Below are 25,874 nucleotides of genomic sequence, written 5' to 3' on the forward strand. Positions count from 1 at the left end.
TTGCCTCTCCATGCTCAGTGTGCCATCCTTAAATGTCACACTCCTTCCACCTTCCTCTTGTAGTCTTTCCCTGCCAAGGCTTTACAGTGCTTGATGTCCTTCTCTGGTAGGAAGGATGGGACCTCTCCTAGCCTTGGTTTGAGTAAAGTAGACAGAAGCTAAAGAGAGTTTTCAGTTAGTAATTTGCCTAGTTACATATAAAATTAGTCTTTTTCATAGGCAATGTTTATGGCAATGGCCCATTTCAGTTAATTTGTGTGTAATCAGTGAGATTACTGTTTTTTCTGTTAGTGGAAAACATTTACTTTGTGCTGAACTCCTTTCAGAAGTTTCAGATTGGTTGCTGCCTGTGTGTAGCAGGACAACAGCTGGTATGTGGGGAGCTGTTTTCTTCAGGCTGCCCTAGCACTCCTTCAGGATGTTTAGATAATGCAGAAAACGGGCTACATAGTACCTGCTGTGGCTTTCCCTAGGGGAGAAGTGCTACTCAGAGAAAGTACAGGATATACTCTCAGGGCTGGGATGAGTAGTGGGTTTCTTTGTTTGAAGAATTTGTAGACCCGGGCCTGACTTGTGGTGGAATGTAAGGTGTGGTAAAACTCACTCCACTGTGTTGAACCTTAGGGGTTTTTACCTCAGAAAAAGGGGACTCTGCTTGTAGCCATAAGATTGAATAGAAAATTAGGTGGGGCAGGCTCCATACAGGTTTTAACATGTGACAGACAGGCCTGTACTGATTATTTGGATAAGCATATTCAGCATTTTTAAGATGTTTTTAAGATGTTTTCCTGTTTTCACCTATGCAGAGCAGAAATGGGAATTTGTGAGTGATAATAGCAAAAGCTTTCAGAAACATTTTCTTGGCTTCAATTGCTTTAAAATTCTATAAATTAAAAAGAAGTCTTCCAGTACAATTAATCTCTAAATTTTATTAGCCTTATTCCTAGAATGACTGTCCTCCTGCAATAGCAATGCACTTATGTTTCTGGTTGCTTGTTGTCACATCTCCACCTCTCTACTTTTCATACCTCTGGTAAGGTTAAAAAGCCTCAATAGGAAATGAAAAAGCATTTTACTCCTGCGATATGTGATTCCATGAGGCAGATGAAAGTAGGGCTTGAACTGAATGATGGCTGCAAATTGTGATTTTTAGGTGGTGGTCTGACTTGTGGCTGGACCTGTTGGTCCATATAACTTGCACATGGCACCTTGGGCTGCTTGCACTCTGAAATTCAGGCTCATGCCTGTGTTGTTACAACTGACATCTGTTTCAGTAACCTGCAGCCAAAGTTCCCCATGACTTCCTGTAATTGCTGTTGGCAACTGACACAGCCAGATTATGTCTAGGAGTAGATGCTCCTGCTGATTTCAATTTAGACAAGGCATGAATCCACAAACAAGAAGCCACAAACGGTTGGAAGGAGTCAGCTCATAACTGATTCACTGATGTGTGGTAGGGGTGTACTGAGAACAAATCACATGAATGTTTTTTTGCATACAGATGGATGCTTGCTTAAAGAAGACCTTCTCTGTTCATTCTGGAGATATGTCAAATGCTCTTTGACTAAGAATAAGGGACAGTTGCCTCCATCCTTTTAGCTGCTTCCAACTCAAAACCAAGTAGCACTCACAACGCTAAATTCCTCTTCCCAGCGTAGAACCTACTGGGCTGGATGGACCTTTGCATTCATCCATTACAGCTCTTCTTGTATCCTTATAAAACATTGAACTATAAAATTAAAATATTATTTTAAATATTATTATATAAATAAATTAATATTATGTTTTATTATATAGAATTAATATGATTATATAAAATTAAAATTTAGTTAGGAAATTAAAATTTGGTTGCCTTATAGTTTATCTGCAGATGGGGAACATTCCTGACACTGAAGCTGAGAAGAACATACTGTTGGTTAATGCTGTGGAAAAGCAGTGTAAGCTGGATAGACAAAGAAAATCTGAGAGAACCTAAGAGAAAAGTGAAGGTGCCTTGTGGGAGGGAACCACTAGAGAGATACAGAGAAGGTGATGCAGAGAAAATGTATGGTTCTACTCCCTCCAAAACAGAGAACCCATCCTATATGAGTTGGGTGTAATTTCTGTGTGCAGTGGTCCAAAAAAAGTCAGTGTTTAAGTTACTCTCTGCAGGTTTTCAGACATGCACATGCATTTAATTTGCAAAGCCTTTTACCTGTACAAGTTTGACTGTGCTTCTTGAACTACCCCATCTCATTAAATGAATTTCCCCAGAAGACCTCCTCTTTTTCAAGTTCAGCCTTCTGTTTTCCCATCAAAGCCCAAAAACCAATGATTTCTTTTTCTTCTCCAATTCCCAGCTTAAATGCCTCATCCCTCCATCTCTCTCCAAATTCATAGGGCAGCTGGTCTGCATGGTTTTTTGGGCAATGGATGTATACTTCAGTGAGAGGCAATGGGTTAGGCAAGAGACACTCTGAATCTGAAACTCCTCACTTGAGCCCTAACTGCTAAAGCAATGGGTTTAGGGCAAGCAGTACTTAAACAGTTATATAATTCACTGCATGGTTCTGAGGTTATTCTGAAAGGCACTTGCTTTCCTGCATATCTCCTAGGGTGGGAGACACCAAACTTTTGGCTTGGAAATTCCTCTGATGATCCTCCAGTGCATAGGATCACGAAGATATGTTATGCTGTACATATATTTAATGTGTAAGCATGTAAGTTTAATTTGGACAGTAATCATGAAGTAAGGTTCTGATTCAGAGGAAGGATTGTCAAATAATTTATAATTTATATTGCCTACCCTACCTTTTGAATACATCCATATTGTTTTTATGGAAATAAGCAGGGAAAAAACCCTAAACAAAGAAAACACTCCTTTTTTTTATCTTTTTTCCTTTTCTTCCTTTCAGCCTAATTATTGTTATCTGGGAAAAATTTGCATTTTTCTTTGTGATGAAGAGAGAAATTGCTTGTACACCTTATTTTTCTGATTTCTTAATTCTGGCACTTGATGAGTTGAAACATGTGCCATGAAAGACCATTTTACTCACAGAAACATAGGATCATTGACGTTAGAAAAAATCTCTAAGATCATCAAGTCCAACCATTAACTTGGCACTGTCAAGTCTACCACTAAACCATGCCTCTAAGCACCCCATCTGTGTGTTTTTTGAACACTTTTAGGGGTGGTGATTTCACCGCTTTCCTGGGAAACCTGTTTCAATGCTCGGAAAGTCTTTCAGTGAAGAAAATTTTCCTGATATCTAATCTGAACCTGCCCTGGCACAACTTGAGCCTGTATTCTCATTTTACCACTTTTTACCTGTGAGTAGTCTGCTTTCAGGTAGCTGTAGAAAGTGTTAAGGTCCCCTCTGAGCCTCCTTTTCTCCAGGCTCAACAATCCCCACTTCCTCAGCAACTCCTTGTAGGACTCATGTTCCAGGATGTTCACCAGTTCCACTGCCCTTCTCTGGGCATGCTTCAGCACCTCCATGTCCTTCTTGTAGTGAGGGGCCAAGAACTGGGCAAAGGCTTCAAGATGTGACCTCACTAGTGTCAGGGGCCACCAGTGCCCTCATCCTGCTGGCCACACTATTTCTGATACAGGCCAGGTGCCACTGGCCTTCTTGGTCACTTGAGTACGGCAAACTCATGTTAAGCCAGCTGTCAACCGGCATGTCCAGGTCCTTTTCTGCTTTACAGCCACTTTTCCCCAAGTCAGTAGTGCTGCAGGGGGTTATTGTGACCCAAATGCAGGACCTGGCACTTCACCTTGTTGAACCTCATACAGTTGGCTTCAGCCCATAAATCCAGCCTGTCCAGACCACTCTATAGACCCTTCCTAGTAGATCAACACTCCCACCCAATTTGGTGTCATCTGCAAACTGAATGAAGATACCCTTGAGACCCCATCCAGATCATCAGTAAAAGTATTGAACAGGACTGGCCCCAACACTGAGCTCTAGGGAGCATCTCTCGTGATTGACTGCCAGCTGGATGTAACCCCATTCACCACCAGCTCTGGCCCAGCCATCCAGACTGTTTTTACCTGGTGAGCAGTGCACCCATTGAAGCCAGAGCAGTTTCTCCAGGAGAATGCTGTGGGAAATGGTGTCAGAGGGCTTACTGAAGTCCAGGTGGACAGCATCTACAGTCTTTCTTCATCCGCTGAGCGTGTCTCACCTTGTCATAGAACATCAGGCTGGTCAAGCAGAACCTGCCTTTCACATGCTCATGCTGGCTGGACCTGATCCACTGGTTGCCCTGGATGTGCCTTGTGATCTCCTGTAGTTTCTTACAGCAGTCAGCTGCTGTGTCCTGACACATGCACCGAAGGAACATTTCAAAAACTTCTCAAAATCTCTTTGTTTCCCTCTCCTTCCCTCTTCCTATCTAACTCTTCAGCTAGTAAGGCACAATACCATGTAATACCTATCAAACCAAAGACATTTGATTGACCATCTAAGGGTGATGCATCTAAGGGTGTTTTTTGCAACTGAAACAGTTCCATCTTTTTTTAGGAGTTTGAAGGCTTCAGGGATCACATGTATTTGCATACAGGAGAAAAACATTCTTTGGCATCAGATGTACAATATACTACACTGTCAAGAACTAGGATTAAAGGGTGTGCCCTACCATCTGTCAGACTGTCATTTTCAATAAATGCTATGTCACTGTGATATTACTATGGCAGAGACACTGCCTAAAGGAGAATACACACATCATCCTAGGAGGATATTTCTGAAGTAAAAAGAAAAAGTAAAGTGTGGCAATAAAAAAAGAGTGTTTTGTTTTGTTTTGTTCTTTTCACAGCTGTTGGAGAGAAAAACGAACGGCCAGAACTTGAGAATTTCTGTGGAAACCAAATACTGGACAGTGAGGAAAAAACTTTATTCTTGATGCAGTTATATATCATACAAAATATGTCACAGTCATTTGAGACCATCACATATGACATAATTGATCCAAGCCTTGGCCTTTTTTCTGTGTTTACCTGTGCTTCTAGTTGGGAAGGCCACAGCTCAGTGAAAACAGTCACGTAATCACACACCACGGTTACTGCTGCTTTGCAGGTAGGAAGGAAAAAGCATTTCAGACACTGTTGCTGGAGGGTTATTTTTCATGGGAACTTACTCAGACACTTTGAAGTTATGGGCAAGTTCGTATTGATGTTTTGTGTGTTGGAGATACAGCAGAAATTCTAAGAAAATATCTTTAATTGATAAAGTAATTCTTTTTTCTTTGGAAAATGTCAAGAAAGAAATTACAGAGGTTGCTGTCAGTAGTTCCTCTCAAACTGTCAAGTGATCTGTACAAGGCAGTTCTGGATTTTCACAAAATTTGACCTGTTGTGCCCACATTTCTCTGTCTCCCGGTAACACACATGGTCTGGGATAATCTCTCAAAAATACCCTATGCTTCTTTCTACAGCTGGGTAAAATTATAACAACTTTATCAGAGATAATCCCTTTGTTGTTCATCTCAAAATTATCCAGGTGGGCTTTTCTGTGTGTTAATGCTGGTCAAAAGTCCCTCAGCAATGCAAAACGCAGAGAGATGTGTGCCCAGCAAACTGGGCACTTAGGAGATACAGCTTCTGAATGCTGACTCTGGTTCCAACCAGAAAATGCACACCAAGACATTAGAAAGCTGTGCTTGGCAGTTCCTGAGAACCAAGGTAAGAATTCTAGAGATTCACATGTTCTTATGAATATAGAGGGACTTTGATCTCCTAAAATGTTTTTTCTATATAAATTTTTTTGTGCAATCTCAGTGCATGGAAGCTGTGCATTTGTCTTTCAGAGTTTTTTTTTGGTTTTGTTTTTTTTTTTTTTAGTTCACTGTTTTCTGCTGCCAGTGCTGGCTTACGTAACTTGCAGCATGATAAGGATCCCTTCAGCAAGCCAACCGTGAAATCAAGATCTTTTGATCATGTTTAAAGGAAGAGCTTGTTTTTCTTCTTTTGACATTGTATTGGGCTGTCCTTTCTCTTCTGGTGTCATTGAAGTTAGGCAGTCATAAGTACAGTTGCATAATATATGAGATGAAACACTTGTATAGTCGTTAATAAAATGACTGAATTGTTGACAGTTCTGCTGCTGTCTGCCAATTACCTCATTTCCATTCTAGGAACAATTTTGGACCACTTTGGGCTAAATGAGACATTCATGAAAACATGATGGTAAGTCTTTGTGCCAGAAGAACAGAGCAGTCTGTAAAAAACTGCAGGTGCTACAGGTGAGCAGACAAAGGAAGGGTGCTTGCTGGTACCTCCAGATGCAAAACATGGATCAAGGTTTCCCACTTACATTTTGGATCAGGTGGAAAAATTTCAGTGTCTCTTATTTTATTATAAAATATAGAGTAATCAACTCTTTGTGTTTAGTTTTATTTCCAGGGAATAGTTCAGGGCTTGAATAGACCATAAGTCTAAGAGAATCACCAAGTCATTAAAAAGCACTGGTCTAAAAAGCATTTAGTCCATTACTCAGCTTCTGTTGTAGCCATATCTTTCCAGGCTGTTTTTTGTCTAGACTGTTTTTTAAAACCTTCTCTGGTGGTTATTTCATAGTCTCCTCCAGTGCTCAATTATCCTTGCTATTGTAATGTCTGTTCTGATGCCTAACCTAAATTTCTAGCTTGTGTAATTTGAAACAATTACATTTGCTTTTTACACAGAGGTCATGGCATCAAGGATTCCGTTTGTCATTGCAGATGCCTTTCTTCTTTTTGAAGACCACTCTGATGTTTCTCCTCAGTTCTCCCATCCCTAGACAAAACAGCCCACAGTCTTTCAGTCTTGATAGATCTTTTTTCTCCTTGCTTCTGTGTAAGAGAAGAAAACAGCTTGCTTTTCCCGTTTTTCTGGCTAACTGCATGTTCAGAATATTAATCATGTTTCACCTTTTCTATTCAGTAATCATTTGGTATAATTTTCTGAGTGGGTCTGAAACCCATCTAACAAAGACAGGATAGAAACTGCTCAAAAGTCATAGTAAAAGAAAGTAGAAAATACAAGCTTTGGATGTAGGGTTTAGTTTAACATCTAAGGAGGAGTTTTGTGTGAAATTAAAAGAAGTGCATGGGATATCTCAGATATCTAACTACAGCCTCAGCACTCAGGTTCTCTTCCCCATTCCTCTCCTGTCTTCTGTAGGAACCATTCTGGTTCCTGCAACATTTCTGCAAGTTATGATTAAACTACAGAAAATTGCAGTCACAAAATTACTTGCAAATCTCTTATAAAGAATAGGAGAAATATAGAGCTTCTCACCTTGTGATGAAAAACTACAATGTTTTTTTCTTCCTCTCCAACTGTTGAAGAGTTAATAAGTTTATGTCAGAAAGACAACAAAGCTGGAATAGGGGGAGGAAGGGAAAGAAGCTTTAGTGCTACTTCCTGACACAAAGAATTTTTTTTGAGTGCAAATAGATAGGAAGGTTGTTTTTCCAGGCTTTGTAACAGAAAGTGTCTGCAAACGTGTTTAAGTTTGATCCTTCAAAGCATTTCACTTTCTCTAATTTTGGTGAAAGCACAGAATAGAGGGAAATGATTCAGGATAGCTACAGAGCCAGGGAAAGTAATGGGTGAAACTCAGATAAGATGAAATCACTCTTTTGCACCATTAAAAAAGGAAGCAGAACCCATTTCCAGGTCTTTCCACTTCACTAGCAGTGAAGATGAAGATGATCATGATTGAGTACTGAAAAGATGGAACAAATGTTTTATTTCTACAGAGATATATCAGAGAGTGCCTTTTCATCAACTGTGTTCTGAAGGGCAGAGAGCTGAGATTTCTGATGGAAGCCTTTGCCATTTAGTTAAGTCCTTTGCTAACAAAACTGCATTGAACTGAGTTTAAGATTTATCTAGAAATAAGCAGATGACAATATTTCTAGTGTTTTGATAAAGATGAATCATCTTTGAAAACTTAAACTGTGAATTACCTCTACACATTGAAGAACTTGTCAGGAATTTGTTCTAAAATACAAAATTGGTAGACAACTGATTACTGCAAGAAAAATGAAGTAATATGTACCAGTTTTCCCTACAAATCTACCAATGCTTTTCTCTTACCTTGCATATCTCATTAAAGAAGTTGAAGAATTAACTCTTCTGTGCCCTAGAAATGATAGCTGCACTGGATGAAACTTCTGCTCCTTCTTATGTATGTACTTCAATTTTTACTTCTAGTGGAGTCCCTTCTGTTTAAACACAATCCAAAAATTTAATATTTAAGGTATAGAATAGTGTATTATACAGTTGGCAGTGTGTCATAGAGGTTGCATCAGGCAATAGAATGACCTATGTTCAGTTCTGTGAGAATTGTTTTGATCTGGGGACTTTGTGTTCTCCTTACACATTTTTCAGTAGTTAAGTGTGTGGCAGCAGCTGCCCTGGGTGCACACCATGTGTTTCCACATTACTAGCAATGCAGAGCAGTCATCTGTGTGCCTCGCTCAGAGGCAGTCAGCCTCTGACTCATGTCTCTCCAGCCAGAGCTTGTTTTCATTTCTGGTGTGTTCTGCAGTCTGTTCAGTCTCTTGAGCATTAGGAAAACTCACCTATGCTGTCCTCCTCACTTTGATCTTACTCTATAGCTATTTAATTTCTCCCATGTGCTCAGGACAGTGCTGTGATTAGACAGTAATCCTCGAGACTCAGAACTCTGTTTTAGGAACACTGGCAAGAGTTTTTAATCAAGTGTCATAGATAGTAATATAGCTATAATATGCAGACTTCTGTCTTGGAGTGAGGACTCCATATGGCTTGAATATATGGCCATACAGCTTGCTTAATCACATGTGGGCAGCAAAATCTGGATCAGACCTTCCAGTCTGTGCAATGCTTAGGGCAGGAGGTGGGGAGAACCAGCTCCAGAATTCAGCAGTACATGCTGCCATAAGGATGATCTGCTTCATGGCAGCACCTGCATATCCACTTCTATACTGTTTGATGAGGCTGTATTTGGACAGTGGCAGACTGTTTACAACAATTTGACAGTATCTCTCCATGATGATGCCAATAGACAGGGACTTTTGACAAGGGTGTGTAGTGATACAACAAGGGGTAATGGCTTTAAAATGAAAGAAAGGAGGTTTAGATTAGATATTAGGAAGAAATGGTTTACTGTGAGGGTGGTGAGGCACTGGAACAGGTTGCCCAGAGAAGGTGTGAATGCCCCATCCCTGGAAGTGTTAAGGCCAGGTTGCATGAGTCCCTGAGCAGCCTGGTCTAGTGAAAGGTGTCCTTGTCCATGTCATGGGGGGGCTGGAATGAGACTCCTAAGATGTCTTCTGAGCCAAGCCATTCTATGATTTTGTTTTGATTTATAAGTTCAATGAGCTGCTACCTGATCATGACAAAGGATGAGACATTTTACCAATCTCTTTGTTATAAGTCAAAGCCATTAAACAAGTAACTGGACAACATTAAAGCCTGAAATAGAAGGCAGAAATCTTTATTAAAGCAATATTTTTAATACCTTTCTACCAGGAAAACAAAAGAATGAAAGAATGAAAGGTAAATTGAAAACTTCTGAGGTTAGCTAAAGATTCATCACTGGTGTGTCATCACCTCTAGATACAGGGGTTGTACCGATGTGTTGAAAAGAGATTTCCCTAGGAATGGCCACCCTGTGGTAGTGATTCAGTGCCAGCCCCGGATCTGGCTGGGGAAATCCAATCTGAGTGTAACATTGCTGTTCAAAAGCATAATTACTTGGCTGCTAACGTCAACAAAGTTGTGTGTGGGAAGAATCCCAAGCATGGTGTGTCACTGCAGATACCACGTAATCCAGGGTAAACCAGCAAGGCTGACCTTCTTTGAGTCCTACTCTGTGGGTATTTCTGGTGCCTAGGGGCTTAGTAATTTACACTTTTCAGCATTTTAAATGCTAATTTTTGTTTTCGAAGGCTTAAATAGGAACCAAACAATGACAGTGTATGCCAGCAGCTTTACTCTTAGTCTTTAATGAAATTGAGTTGTGACCTTCCAATAGGAACTGAAGCACTGCACTAAATCAACTTCTAGTTCAATGTGCATCTATCCTACCATTATGCTAATGAAGGTCCAGGCATGGAGCAAAAACTGCACTACAGATGCATTAATTTTTAGAAACATTCAAGATGAAGATATCCCATCAGGGAGAGAGCCAAACTGAAGAATAGAATAATACATTATATGCATAGTGGTTTGTATAAAGCAAGAAAGAAAGCAAAGAAACAAATGGGACTGTAGGAATGTAGGGAGCAACTTTGAAAGTCTGGTCCCAGTGCAGCACCTACATAGCAACAGCATTTTAGAAGGACTGAAAGGGTAGCAAGATAAGAGCTCAGAAAATATTTGAGAAAGAGAATTGAATGAGCAAGTAAGGAGATAAAATTGAAAAAAAAAATTTACTTACAGGGACTGCATGCAATTGAGAATCTAAAAAAATATTGTATAGCTGCTATTACACCTTCCCATTCTGTCTGTCAGCCATGCCAGTTCTAAATTATAGTTCAGTTAGCATTGAGAAGCACTGTACACATTCACACTCCCTGCCCAGAGTTATTCAAGTTGCATCTTAACTTCAGGCCTTACCTCTGCCTTGCTGGAGAGATCGTGCCATGGACCCCATTGCATATTATTTAGTTTGGGGCTTCAGTACAAAGTGATTCCTGCAGTTATTGGGATTCTTCCTCTCTCACTTCATGGAATTTCGGGCACTTGAACAAAGTGTATTTCTAAGCCAGACATCTGAGTTCAGCTCACAGGCATTTCTGCACTGTTCCATCATATACTGAAGAAGAGAATTGCATAGAAATATTTTGTTTTATGAAGGACCTTTAGAGAGCAGCTTGCCATTTCATGTGGTCTTTAGGGTTATTGCTGTGTAAAGCTCATGCTTTTACAGCACAGAGTGAGCAGTGTTGTGCTGCATCCAAAACTGGACTCTCTGACCTCTTTTGGTAGCCAGGTTGTGATCTGGGCTCACCTGAAAATAATGGCCTATAAACAGTAATGTCATGAATGAAGATGTCTGGGAACTGTTAATCACAGGTTAGACATGTTCTGGATGAAAGAGAGGACTGTGAAATATGATCAGAAAGAATCTCCACTTGCAGGTACAGGTCCTAAGAGGGCAGCAGTAAAGTGAGGGAAAGGAGTTCGGAGCTCTATTGCCTAAGGATACAAGCTGTATCCTTGTCACTTGGGGTCTGCCGAGGGGCAGTTCCACACCAGTATATACTGGTAACACTGCAGGAAATAGGAGCATTTTAGTGTTTTTATGGGATTATTCAGGTTAATCCCGTGGCATACACAGCAGAAAAAACAGAAGACATTTTCAGACTTCTGGGACAGAAGATGTCATTCTGCTACAAGAATATGTACATTTAAATCTCAAAATAGAAAGTGTTCAATTTGCTTTTTTGCATTGCAGCTTTCAGCCACAGCAATCTAACATATCTTTGCATGTAGAGGTGGATCATATTACAGTTAAAAACTAGTTATTTCTTTAGTAATAGCTGCCTTACTTGCTTCACTTAATGCCATCTGTAAGGTGTGCTTCTAGTTGCCCTCAGAGAACCTATTTGCATGCCCAACTGCTTTTTGAAATGTAATTTATAGGGATCAGTGAGTGACTGACACACATCTACAAAGACATAATAAAACTCTATGAATATAAATTACTGTTTTATCCATGATTTTTGTCTGAGACACTGTTTCATTCTATAGTACAGAAACATTAAAGAAACTGCAGATCCATGTTACAACTCTTTTGGTAACTAACCTAGTTTAAGAAGTTCCAAAGACTTTTTCATTATCACTTCTGAGATGGTATCAGTTCCCTCAATTGGGCTGATTAAAGTCCTTGATTGTACTCAGATTGCTAAATGATCAATTTAGAAAGTAAAAGAAAAACCAAAATATTACTTCTTCCTGGCTCACTCAACCTGTATTATTTAGCTCTTTTAACAGGTTTCATTAACAGTACTGCCAGAGAATCATTCCCCTAAAATAGATGAATCTGCAGCATAGGTCAGGAATGAGTGATGGGGATGAAAGGTCTTACCCAGTGTCTAGTGCTAAGAAAATAATAAACTTGAGTTTCAGTGTAGAAATTGTCCTTAAAAGACTTTAAGTATATATTTGTTAGGTCTTTGCTTCAGAAAAGAGCCCTGGTACTCTGCAGATTTGCATTACATCAGTACAGACAACAGACCTTCAATACTTAAAAAAAACAATCCCAAGATATGTGAGCATAGACGTGAGTCCTGGCCTGACTGGGAGCTCAGAGCAGCTGCAGCAATGTGATCCTGATGCTGTCTCCCCCTCTCTACTGTTGAGCACCGAGAAAAACAGCAGGGCTGACATGGAGCCTTCCCTGCCTGCTCTCGAGGGGCCAGTTTGGATAGCATCTGCTTGGCCATCTCTCATCCACCTGCCTGCAGCAGGGCAGGACAGGGAACTTGGCAGTGGCTGCAGCTGAGGGGCAGCAGCTGCTTGCATGCAGGGTGGGTACACAACGCAGAAGGTGATTTGGAGCTCAGGTCCAGTCTCCTCAGATAATCTTAAAATTCTTCTTCAGGTAGGACTTCTAAAGCAGTAGGGCCATAAATGACAGAGGAAAATGGAGAGCTATAAATGTATGGAGTAGAAAAGTGTTCACAAATTCAGAGTTGAAAAGTCAGATTAGTTGTTTTCAGAATTTTTGCCTAGAAGTTCTATTTAAGGTCACATATTAGAATACATATAATGACTTAATGACTATGTAACATGGAGAGGAAAAATCATTAAATTTGAGGTGCTTTCCTTTGAATTAGGAATGGTACAAGGAGGAAGGTGTGGCACACAGTTTAATAAATGTGCAAAGAAAAATTTCTACCTTATCATAAGACCAGAAAAATTGTTGTTGCCTGGTACTTTACACAATGATGCAACCTTATTTTAGAAACTCAAACTGCAAAAGTGCTTTGGCATCTAGAAGAGATTTTTTTTTTCTTATTTGCTATCAATCAAATGATCCACAGGAACTGTATAATCCAAAATTTGTTAGACCTCTTCATTTTAAGCCTAAAAATGCATTAAGCTGTGGCTGTCCTTACTTACTACTCCTGTGAGTAGCTAAGCTCCCAGGTCCTGCTGAAATTCTTATGGAATTTGCATGTGGGGCTATATGGTACAAATGCCCAGAAATACCTTATTTAGGGATTGTGGTGAGAAAATTACTAATGAAACTGATACATGATTCTTTAGTTTTAACTGCAGCCAGACAAACAGTGATTATAGAGATCCATTTTTCCTGCCTGCAATAGTACCCTCTGCAGTACTCACTCAGTCTTTTTGGAGACAGAAAACCTCAATTCACCATGTCTGTAATAAATGGGCCTAAATCATTCTCCCAAGGTTACTTCTCTAGGTTTCACTCCCTGGCTATGTTAGCTGAATACATTCAATATAAATAGAAATTTAAAGTCTGCCATATGCTACTTGGGTGATATCCTAAAAATAGTGCTGTCCCACTAGTATTTTGAGTATCACACTTGTAGGAACTTGCTTTCTCTGTCACAAGTATTATGTGACACCTGAGGCTTTTCTGAGTCACAGCATTGCAGGCTAGCATTTTTTTTTAGTTCTCTAGAATTCTAGAAGTACTGTCACTACTCAAGAATTACTTTACCAAATGAAGTGAGAAGGGGGTGACTTTTCTTCCCCTGTAACCTTAAATTTGTTTACATAGTTTTCTTCTGATAGCATCAGCATTAAAGAATATGAGATATGGCAACAAAAATCTATTTTTTTTTTAATGGTTTGTCAGAAAAAAGTAAACTGTTGAATTCTGACCAATGCACAGTAGGGCAACACATACATTTTTATGCCAGCAGAATCAGGAGATTCCAATTTGTACTGTCCCCATTACTGGCTTGAGTGAATCTTGTAACAGCGCTCTGCTCTTGCAGAGTCACAGAACAGGTCAGGCTGGGAGGGACCACAGCAATCATCAGGACCAACCCCCTGCTCAGGCAGGTTCATCCTAGAGCACAGGGCACAGGCTGTCCAGACAGTTCCTGAATATCTCCAGTGAGAAAGGCTCCACAGCCTCTCTGGGCAACCTCTTCCAGTTCTCAGTCACCTGCACGGTAAAGTTCCTCCTTATAGTCAGGTGGAACTTCCTGTACATCAGTTTCTGCCCATTGCCTCTATCCTATTGCTTGGCAGCACTGAGAAGAGCCTGGATCCATCCCCTGACATCCTCTTTTCAGATACTTCTGCACACTGATGAGGTCCTCTCTGTCTTTTCCAGACCGGAGGCCCAGCTCCCTCAAACTTTCTTTGTAAGAGAGATGCTCAGGTTACAGTAGGCACCTTCAAGACAGGACCACACTTGTATCTGAACTTCAGTCTGGAAAATGAGATACTTCACATCCCTCTAGTTCTTTGAATTCAAGATTGAAAAAATGTGACATGCAAAGGGAGAGTGGAACATCTAATTTATTAAGCAATGTAATCCTAAGTATTATGATATTACCAATGTAAACTTTCAAGGCTGGTAATGCATGTATTGATACAGTTAGGATGGAACAGTTTTAGAATATTTGTATATATGTATATGTGTACAAAACAATGATTTGTTTCTAATTTTATCACCTTTATAGTTTTATACTGTTCTTGTACTGATTTTGTGTGTGGTTTTAATCCTGCTTTTAGTTGTTGTTTTTTTTATCAGTATAATATATCTTTTAAAACTGAGCAGGCATGTTGTTATGCCAATTGGCAGGGAAAAAGATCACTTAAAAATCATGCCAAATCTGTGAAGGGTCATCTAAGAAGTCATAAAACAGGTCAATTCCCTCATGAGTGAGCATGGAGAAGCACTTTTGAGAGCTTGGAACTGATTCAAACAATGGGAATCCAGCCTGCACCACCAAGACAAGAAAGCTACACAAGGGAATGGACCCCTCATGCCTTGCACTGTGTCACTTTCAAAATTCCTGTGACTCAAGCATTGCTTAATGCTGTTGATTTTGAGCATAGTTTTGTAATGAACTTGACTAAACAATCTATAGGTGTACCTGTATGTAGCCCTGGACATCTGGTTACTGCTTGCTCTAATAACTTGCATAGGCTTTCTCTAGCACTGGTAAGCATATGAATGATCAGCTTATTGATCACCACAGAGAAATGGTTTAGAAGTTGATATCCTTTAATAATGTATTCTTTTAAAAGCAAAGCTGGTTTCTTTTCTTCTTTAGTTCATACAAGATCTATGCTCCTGCATAGATTGGTTGTACATGAACAATCAAGAATATCAATTCAGTTGTTTAGAGCAAGAGTTCAGATGCTGTCTAGAAAAAGACAGTATGTTTTTCCTCAGTCTTGTAGTGCCAATATTTTTATTGTCATTCACAGTTCAGCAATATGTGTTTTTAATTTAGCTGGTGAATCTACTACAGCCTGTGAAATACGAAATTACTATGCCCATTAGAGGCATTGAAAAATGAAGCATTTCATTTGGGAACCATGAAGTTTCAATGCCAGTGATTCACTTCCTGGGTTTTCAATTTAACAGATTTGATTTATCGACAGAGAGCTGTGATTTTTTTTTTTCCTTATGTGGTGACTTGAATAAATGATGGCACATGACATGGTTCACCTACTAAGGGCAAGAGTTAAGCAAAGCTGATGCTGTCTCATATGCATTACTTGGAACAGATGCAGATGGTGTCTGTGTCTGACTGTTGGCTAGACAAAATGAGACAGTAGTTGCTTGGCAGCACTTAGAAATTGTTTGACAGATAATGGATTGTAAGAACTTGGTCTCTGTAGAGCAAGAGGGCTTGGAGGTTATCCCTGCTATCAAATTACTGCACGTTTAAAAAAAGCTTGCTACAGCAAATCTTTTAGCCTTTCCACACAACAAAAAATGGGATGGTAGAAGCAGTGGAAGGAGATTAACTTGCACTAAATCTGGTCCTATTAGGATGTATTTAGATTGCTAAATTCTCAAGATTTTTTGTAAAGGACAAACCATTCCAAAAGATTTCACACTCTTCCTGTGTTTGGAAGCTTTACATTTTAAATTACATAGGTTCTACTGTGTTTTCCCAAATCACAGATGAAAACAATGGACAGCTTGGTGCTCAGCATTCTTTACTCTGTTTTGTTTGAGTACATAAATTGAGAATTGCTGAGTGACCATGTTAATTTTTTAAAACAAACAAGCAAACAAACAAACCCCAGACGTTGAAGCTCCTGTTTTTATGTGGATAATTACATAGTTTGGGTTAAATTAAAAGTTTCAGCTTTCTGGGAGCATAAAGGGGCAGTTTACCCCAGATCACTGGTGTTAGAAGACCCATAAAGAAATTGCTATGGGATCACATACAGAGGTACTAGTATTTAGCTGTCTTTATTTCAGCTGTTGCTGGGCTTGTGTGTGTGCCTGGAAATTCTGGGCTTTTTGTCGAGTCTCCCAGCATAGGAGAACCAACAATCTGGAAAAAGGGGGGTGTATCACTGGGAAGTTTGTAAGGCAGACTGTGACCTCTGCTGGGATTCCAGTCCTGACCAGCACTCTAAAGGTGAGAAGGAAGCTTTGCCCTTTCCAGTTTTATTAAAATACCTTGTATTCTGAAAAAAACAGCAGAAAACAGAAATCCTTAGTCGTTAAGGTTGGTTTTGTGCTGCATAAATATTTTTCAACTAGCATTGCAGCTTGAGCTTCTGAGTCTGAATGCCTCAGTCCTGAAGGATGACTGCTGCAGGACCGAAAATATGTGAGCTCAGGATCATCCTAACCTGATTTTACTGCACATGGGTGTGCCCTTAATTGTGCTGTCAAGGGCAGAGCATTCACAAGTCTCTCTCACGGCCACATCCAACAAGAAAACTTATTATCTCTCCTAAGTATTTGACTGAATGCAGGTAATGGGGATAATGTAGCTCTGCCCTTGAAAAACCAGCCTGCAGTCTGCTCTCCATAGGAGTTTTGGACATTCAGAACCTTGCTACTGATTAGTTAGTATCAGCTTTCTGCATCATAATTGTTTTCTTAAAAACAAATTAAAAAAAAGAAAACAAAAACACAAAAATACAACTTCATATGGTGATGACACTGCTAATTAATTTCTACAGAAAAAGTTAGAGGAAAATGAAATAATCATATCTTAACCAGCTCAGAAGGTGGCACATAAAACTGTACACAAGGGCACAGTTCAGATCATGAAAGAGACAGGTCAGTGTCTGGAAGAGAGAATTACCTTTCTTGTTTAAGGATTTACAACATACCTCAGCTCCTTGAGACTTTTCCTGCAACCAAGGACAGATCACAGTGCTGATACATTTCTTTTAGTACTAGAGAATGGACTGCACAATCATACTTGTTCTCAGAAATGGATAGTTCTGGAGGAACCAAATGGACACTTGAAAAAAAGCAGATTTTTTCTGGAAAGGAATGCCATATTCAGTCTGTTGAGCACCTTTTGTCTTAGTGTTGCCAGCAATAAATAGAAGAAACAAATCTTCTGAAAATTCTCATCTGAAAATGCTGATGCTTCTGAGAAGATCATCTAGACAGACATTCTCTTCCTCACTGTATGGCAAGAGATTGCAGCATATGGAAATGTATTATCAGACAACTGCCTCAAATGCCAGCCTTCTTCTTTCCTCCTTCATAAGGCACCAGTTTCAAATAACTAACAGAATTCTCACAGAAACTGTGGAAGTGTGAAACTACCTGGATGAATCCCCTCATTGATCTCTGACACATGATCAGTCTGCTTACAATGAGGACAAAAGGATTTATGCCATTTCTGCAAAACTTGGATGATGCATGGAGCTCTTAGCTAGAATGATCACTGCCTTTTGATATATAAGCTATCCATCATCCATATGTCCAGACACCCATCTGTCAGGGAGGCTGATGTCAGCAAATTCAAAAAGGGGCTGTTATGTTAGTGTAGTTTTGAAGGTGGCATTACGTGAGAAACAGGGCAAAAGATTTTGGTCTGATTCTGCTGTTATGCCCTGAACACTCACACTGATTCATTACCAGTAAAGAGGTCAAGTATATCCTTTAATATTGTAGTCACTGTATTTTTCACTGCTCCATTAAAAACCCATGAAGAGAAATTTTACAAGACCTTGTATACTTATTTCATAAGGCTTCAAAAGAAGGATTTGACTAAAGAGAGTCAAATACGTCCAAGATAAAACTCATATTTTCTTATATTTGTAGCTTCATGGCATTACAAATCCTTTTGCTATGCTTGTAGTGACACTTATGTTTTAATGTCCTCAGTGCAGAGCTACCCAGGCATTCCTCACGCACCCAGAAGATGTTGTGAATGCAGCTGAGCAGAAACCCTTCTCAGCCACAGTGTTCCTTGTTCAGGAACACTGCAAAAGATCTAGCTGTAAAGGAAAAGTGATGTTTCCAGTGATTTTATTTTCTTTCACTGTTAACCCAACCTTTCAGTAAATTGCAAGGCTCTCCAGGTTTGGATGTTTCTATCACACCCAAGTCATATTTCACATGACAGCTATTATGACATCTTGTTTATCTGCACTTAGAAATTGGAAGGCTCAGATCAGCCTATCTTATGCTGTCTAAACATTTATTTGGCAGACATAGCTTTAAGAGCTCCCTGACCTCCTCCTAAAACATATCTCCTCCCAGTACTTTGAAGGTGACTTTAGATACAGATATTAGCAGGGGAATTCATTGGAGAGCACTACACATTTTAAGAGTCAAACATCAAGGAAAGGTAACAACAAAGCTCAGTAAACCTCATGTGACTATTAGAAATTTTTGTACTCAGTCAAATAAGATATAAGGCTAACACTGAGCTCTCAATCAGTGTGTCATCTTCTCCACAGCTGTGCTTGCACACAATAAATAGATGCCTTAACATCATTTTGGGACTGAGGAAAAGTCCTGACCTCAGACCCAGGCAGGAGTAGGCCTTGGCAGAGCTGGGCAGCTATGAAACACCCACCAGCCCTGGGCACTGCTGCAGCTGGTCAAGCACCACAGCCAAGGCAGGGATTACACTGTTCAGTGTGGTGGCAGACTGCTTCTGTCCTTGCTGAAAGGCAGCCTTCTGTGCCAACTCTGGAGTGAACAATAAATGGTGGGAAAGGGGAGAGGGAATGGATGGCCAGGATGGTCTTGCTGATCTGTTGGCTGAAGCAACTGCCCACTTACCAGAAACAAGTGCTGCTCATTTTTTGAGGCCAGTCTGTGCTCAGGTGAGAGTGGACAGCCAGCAGAGGACATTAATATTACTCTGAAGAAATGACTTTTCAATGAGGTGACAATGAGGTGATTGATACTTATATAGGGAGTATCTGGATTATTTCCTCCAAGCTCCCTCAGATTGAGAGAGATGTTAATAACAGGGCAGGTACTGAAGTCAAATATATTTCAGTCAGTTGATGTCTGTTTTGACAGGATCATATTCTAAAGTTGCTCTTCTAATAAATGTTGAAATGTCAGGAAAAGTTGGGGAATAATTACAATTTTAAGCAGAAAACATCACTACTATGCTGGAAGTAATTGAGTTAAAGTAAAATTTAATTAAAAGCATGTGAGCAAAAAAATCTTAGAATGATGAAACACCCATGTTGGAAGAAACCTCAAAAATCATCCATTCCAACATTTGTGGGCAAGGGAGTCTAGATGATTATCTAGCACCTCTCCAGTTGAAAATCTCTGTTAACAGAGACTCCACCACATCCCTGGGTAGGTTGTTCTAATGAATAGTTGTCCTAACTGTAAAATGTCTCTTTATTATGTCAAAATGAAACTTCTCCTTATGTTGGGTGTAGATATATGAACAATAAGAAGAAAGGCTGAATATAGCTGTTGTATGTAGCAGCAGAATGTAATCAATAATCCTTAATTTGAGGGTTGAGTTTTTTTAAGTTAATTTAGGGTCTACTGAGTTCTTCACAGTGACACAGCAAGGTATTTGTACCTCAAAAGCCATCTGTATATATATGTATAAAAAATATGCTGGTATATTATCTAATTGCCTGTCTTTGTTGGGTCTTTCTGAAGTTTACTCTACCAGTCTCTGCTGGCTGGTTTGTATCACCTCTCTGCTTGGTCCTTCTTTCCAGGGTGTGAACAAAAAAGTCATTTAGGTTTATGAGGGAAAACCTGACCTTTGCAGGCCCATGCTGTTGCTGTTTATTTAGCTGTTGTCTGCCTTGTGTTTCCAGATTAATTCCCTTATCATTTGGTCTGTTGTTTTTGGCAGTACTGATGTCAAACTATGTGATAATGTTCTAGACTTTGCTCATCTTTACTGCAGATGTGGTACCATATTTGCCCTCTGGGTTGTTTTGTTTCTAATTGATTTTAGTTAAGTATGTGATAAAGGTACCTTTGCTTGTCTGAAATTTAAAAAACGTAGCAGAGGTGTGACCTTGCTGCCTTGTGATATATCTTTAGCAGAGGAAAGGTACACAGGTCTGAGGGGTGAGCATTCCCTTCCAGGGGATGCTGGCTCCTCAACACACATCAGCTAACATCCTTGGACACAATCCTTACTCTGTTTATTTTACAAACATACACATAAAATCCTTTCCCCTCAGAACATAATGGCCACATCCAAACCGAAATCTGGATGCTGGCAAGGTGCCCGAGTCCTATGCCATATGCCATGCTCCTGAAATGCACATTTTCTATATTTTGTTTTGCTTAAAACATAGGACCAAAATAGGTCCCAGAGGGTCCCTAGGGGCTCAGTCTGGATTTTGTGCTGTATGTGCTCCAGCCTGCAGTTCTATATTGCCAGCAGTCAGTTACTTGTATTGATAATGGGGAAGATATGGAAGAAACAAACATTTTAAAGTAAGAAAATTCTCTACCAGCTGGCAAAATGATGGAAGAAAAATCCATCTTAAAGTTTAGCCTTTTATATTTACTTTTGTGTATTAGAACTCTTCTGAAAGTCTATCCTCAAAAACATCAAACTCGATGCAAGATGAAAATCACAGTTACCATTGGCAGCAAATAAAACAGATGACATGTCTTGAAAAGTTCAAGCTCATTAAAAAAATCTTCAGGAACTACTTAGCATCTGTATCTGAACTTCGCTCCTAATAATTCGTGCATTGAACAAATGTTGTGCCTTATAGTGGTGGCTGTATTTTATCTGAGAATTGAGCTGTCAGATTAAATCTCCTCTTAATTCCGAAATGACAGCATTTTCCTTCTTTCTAATTGCCACCCTGAAAAATGAACTCTTTTCTTTTATTCACTTGTTTTATATTTATAGCTTCATCACCTTCTTCCCCAGAAATTTTCTTTCTCATTCATTTTCTCAATTTATTTATGTCTCAACATTGCTTCCTTTCTGTGTCACATTGCTCCTTCATTCCAGGCACATTTTGTAAAAACATAACGATGTCTCCCAGTAGAAAACTGCATTAAGCTGAAGAGTATGTGCTGCTTTATGATAACTCAGATAAATATCTGAAAGAATTAATAATTGTATCCAACCTGGAATACTGTTTATCTGTCTTCCTCAGGCACAGTTAAACTGTCTCAAATAAAGATATTGCACATAGATTAGAATTAGGGATGTATTTTGTAAATCTTCCTTGAACTTCATCTTTTGATACCTAGAAAAAAAAGTTTGATCAGTTGTATTTTTTTTATGGGACATGGACATATTTGTGAAATAAATTTATTTCCTCACAGATGTGATTGATGATAACACCAAGAAACAAGTTTACTGGATGTGAGTCTTTATCATCTTTGGAGTAAATGTGAGACTACTGTTCACCCTAGTCTTTCTGATCCAGGGGAAGAAGGCAAGTGGGTGTTTGAACTAATACTGTTCTTTAAGACACAGAAAATATTATTTAGAGAAGAAACACAGATTGACTAATAGAAAAGAAGAAATAACCCTCTTGTTTCCTTAGTGGTACTGGACTTAAAGTTGCAGAGGGATATTAATAAAGTATTGAAAAATATGCCATATAAATCCTCATAATTTTTTGATCAGAGCTTACTTATTTTTTTATAGCCTATTTAAGTCATAAAGTAATAATGACAGATTGATATAACCCATCCATGTATACATACAGACCTTTTTACCCAGTCAACAGAAAGGCTACAGAGAACTTGAGCAGTATCAAGAGAGATGGATGCCTTCACAGAAGACATACAGGGAACTGGCTATCTTTGGAGCAGGTACCTATTAGATAAACGTGTTTTGTTTAGAATGCATGTCTTTTAAACTCATTAGACTTCAAACCAGAATATGAAAAGCAAAAGAAAGAAAAATGTGCCACAGTGAGCTGGACTGCTGAGTCATCTTATTGATTGCTTTTTAGATTTAGATTTATCCATTGTTTCTTTTCTGAAGACCACCTGTATGACACTACTACCAACATTTAACATCTTCACAAGAAAAATTCATTTCAGAAGTTGTGTCTTCTGCACTAAGCCAAGATGTTTCACCTGGGTGTGAAAGTCAGTGGGTTGGATACTGAGCTCAAGAAGCAAATGTCACCTGAAAAGTGCATGTCTACTGTTCCTATCAAAAGAATATATACCTGGTCTGATCTATTGCTTACAATGTTCCAGGTCTTGAAATTCAGTCTAAGCCAGGCCATCTGCTAAATATTATAAAGTGATTGCTATATGGACTACATTTCAACTCTATGGTATCAAAATGACAGTTTTTATTTTGGCTATTCTCCAAGCCTTTCCAATATGCCTTCCATTTCCTTTGCCTCCTACCAGTTACATAGGCCATCTGTTTTCCCAGTGAAAGTTAAAGAGCCAATATATGAAAAGCACAAGCTCCTTTTAAAATAACTTTCCCACTGTTTTGTATTCATGTAATTTCATAATGATCAGACTCTGTTTCTTGTTGCTCTTCCTTAGTGCAGGCGAGATTTGTTAGCTTTCGAGGGTGTTGTTGTTAAGTAAATGTTGTTTGAGGTTTTCCCTTCAAGTGAAGCTCTCTGAGAAGACATCAGTTGGAACAATCTGGCGTTCTTTCATGAAGATTTTCTCTCTGGTTTGAAAGTGACATATGTGTAGGATGAAAATTACATATTTCTTCAAGAGTATATGTTATTTTCGGCTATTGTGATCTGTACATTCTGTTCATGTTTTATAAAAGATGAATGTAAAAGCCTTTTCTTTCTTTTTTTGAAGTTCTTGGAGAAAGTCTGCACTATTCACTCTGATACTACAGAAAGAAATTCTGTCCCAGAAATGTATTAAAAAGTAACATGGAACAGATTCTGTTGTGCAAGAGAAATAATAGATACATCCCAGCTGGGTTCTCGTACTCTCTTTATTTTCATTTACTTTCATCCGATCAATTCTTTGCAGTTCTGTCTGGTTGCTGATATGGTACATCAGGGAAATTACAGCTGATTTCTAAAACCTATTTCACGGAAAGCACTGAAGGAAACTAAAGACTCAGCACAGAAGTGACAGAAAGAGATAGCTTTCCTGCTCCCTCATCTATAAAGGCTGTACTGCAAATCGCTATAAAAGCTCCCTTCCTTAATTACTGAAATGTTGGGGATGTTGCTTAAATAATGACTTTGAAAGCAGGGGATTAGGAAATAACTTTTCTCAAGGTTTTGATATAACCGGCAAAACCTTAAAAATTCCCAAAGTCATAAAAAATAGATGAAATACCTTCTAAGGCTTTTGTATCAGATCTGCGCAAAGGTACAATTACTCATATAAAGATGTTGATGGTAATTTCACTCTCCTTTCATATACATAAAGAAAAGCACATTATAGGGGGATAGCTAATCTATAGAGAAATGTGTGCTTCTAAGCTCTATGCCAGATGTAAGAAATTAAAGGAAATTAATCTGAAAAATGCATTCTCATTCTATCACTGACTTCTGAAGTGTAAGTTAACCACTTCCCTAGGTTTCATCTTTTTGAAGACAAGAATGAGCACCTCATTTCAGGAAAATGAGATGCTGTTGAAAAAGATGACACTGCTTATGAAAGAGATGTAAAAATTCAGACAAACAGAGTATAAGATCCCTCTTCTGAGTTTTTCCTATATTTCACACTTTCCCCAGTAATGCAAATCAAGAATTTGGAATAAGGTTTCTCCAGTGATAGCTAATCAGTTTCAAAATGGCAGTTGTACAGAACTTTTTGTTGTTGCTGTACATATATATACTTTTATATATATATATATATATATATATACATACACTGTTATATATATATATTGTTATAGCAGTAGGTATGCTATATAGCATGATTTGACTTATTATAGGATACAGACAACATATGAATAATTAACCTTTAATGCCAGCAAAAAATGCTAATAATACTATCCATTACATAAAGAGATTTTTGCCTCTGATTTCCAGCTTAGACCAGTATAAATGCAACAGATTCAAAAAGTATTCAAGATTGAATGAAATTAACCAAACTCATGGGCAGGTTTTTAAAATATAGATTTATAGACCTAATGAATAAAGTGAACAAAATAAAATTACTTTCCATGGAGAGCTACAGGACCTTCATCAAACCTCAGGGAATGGCAGGCTGTGATGCTGCTTCTCAATGCCATCTGTTCTTTGGGTTTGAAGTGATTTATGGGAATTGTTCTTGTTTTCCTGTTGACAGTTCAACTTCAGAAGTATGTGCTCAGGCAATAAATGAAAGTCTAAGCTCATATATACTACCACTAAAATATACTGTCCTGAAAAAGATACAAAATATGTTGAATATAGAAGCCTATTTCAATAAAATGTTACTTACTTCAGTATATGAACACACTGAAAATATACTAGTCCTCCTTGCTTCCATCTCACCAGGGACTTTGGGTAGATATTCAAAGTATATATCACTTAAATAGTTTTAATATTACTGAAAAAATTACATCAATCTTCATGGGAATGAGACTGAGCCAACACTGAGTATTTATTAATATCTCTGCTTCTTCTCACATTTCTTGAAATTTTTGTCTAAAAATAATATTGTCCCACATCATCCAATTATATGATACTGGGCTCTGCAGTATTGTTCAAACATGTTTTTTATGCTGTTGGAGGATGGTTTTGCATTCAGAACAACCACTGGTTTCAGAATTGGATTTTATTTTCTTAGCTCAGGTTTGGAGCACGCGATTTTATTTTCATGTATTCCATGCCACTGGCATATAGGCAGGTCTCTCCTGAGATGTTAGGTAGCAACAGGACTTTGTAGGAAAGGGTGAGTTAGTATGGATTATAGTATTCAGTTTCCCATCCTGAATCTCTGCCCATCAGGGAAGAAGTGCTGAACAGTTGAATCCGGCCAGATGATGGCAATTCCAGTTAGAATCCACTTGAGATGTTTCAGACTTCACACTTGTTTTGTGACAGATCAAAAGGCTTACAGTAACTGTCACCAAGCTCAACACACCTGTCCTTTGGAAATAAAGCTGCAGGTCCTTGAGTCCTGAGCCTCAAATCGACTTCCAGAAGTGTTTGCTCCACCTTCAGCCTGGAGATCATGGCATGAGACACCTGCCTTTGATTCCTTGCTGGAATGCATTCATAATGCATCCATCTCAGTTCTTTCCAACTGAGGCAGTGCACAAATCTCAGCATGAGCTTCCCATACTGTCAACAGATTCTCAGTCACTTGGTTAAAGGATTTGTAGGTTAGTGTTCTGGTGAACTCTGTGTTTATGACGATTTTTGGTGAAGCTCCTACATCTACTTGAATGACAATTGCAGTTCAATTTGGTTTAAAAAAACCACACATTTATAAAATGTTGGTTTTGTACTAACTCAAGGCAAGTCTTACTCAAATCATTAAAAATTTTCTTTATGAGAATAAAGGCCATAGTGAAAAAACCACTGTTTTGTTGTCCCATGGAAACTGTAGAAGACAGTTTCCCAGTGA

At 38.9% G+C, this 25,874-nt stretch overlaps 1 protein-coding gene across 1 annotated transcript in view; it reads left to right on the forward strand.

Annotated features, from left to right (window-relative positions):
• LOC111928062 (uncharacterized) overlaps positions 1-25,874 on the forward strand; it is a 37,368-nt gene that overhangs the window by 7,161 nt on the left and 4,333 nt on the right. The window contains exons 2-8 of the mRNA XM_086887863.1: positions 1,860-2,028; positions 4,798-4,860; positions 4,991-5,057; positions 5,481-5,662; positions 6,115-6,166; positions 21,684-21,796; positions 22,073-22,178. Of these exons, the coding sequence (XP_086743989.1) occupies positions 1,860-2,028; positions 4,798-4,860; positions 4,991-5,013 (255 nt within the window). The 3' untranslated portion in view covers positions 5,014-5,057; positions 5,481-5,662; positions 6,115-6,166; positions 21,684-21,796; positions 22,073-22,178. The remainder of the gene's footprint in view (positions 1-1,859; positions 2,029-4,797; positions 4,861-4,990; positions 5,058-5,480; positions 5,663-6,114; positions 6,167-21,683; positions 21,797-22,072; positions 22,179-25,874) is intronic.

This window comes from Cyanistes caeruleus, chromosome 5 (genome assembly GCF_971803275.1).
Source record: "Cyanistes caeruleus chromosome 5, bCyaCae1.hap1.1, whole genome shotgun sequence".
NCBI lineage: Eukaryota > Metazoa > Chordata > Aves > Passeriformes > Paridae > Cyanistes > Cyanistes caeruleus.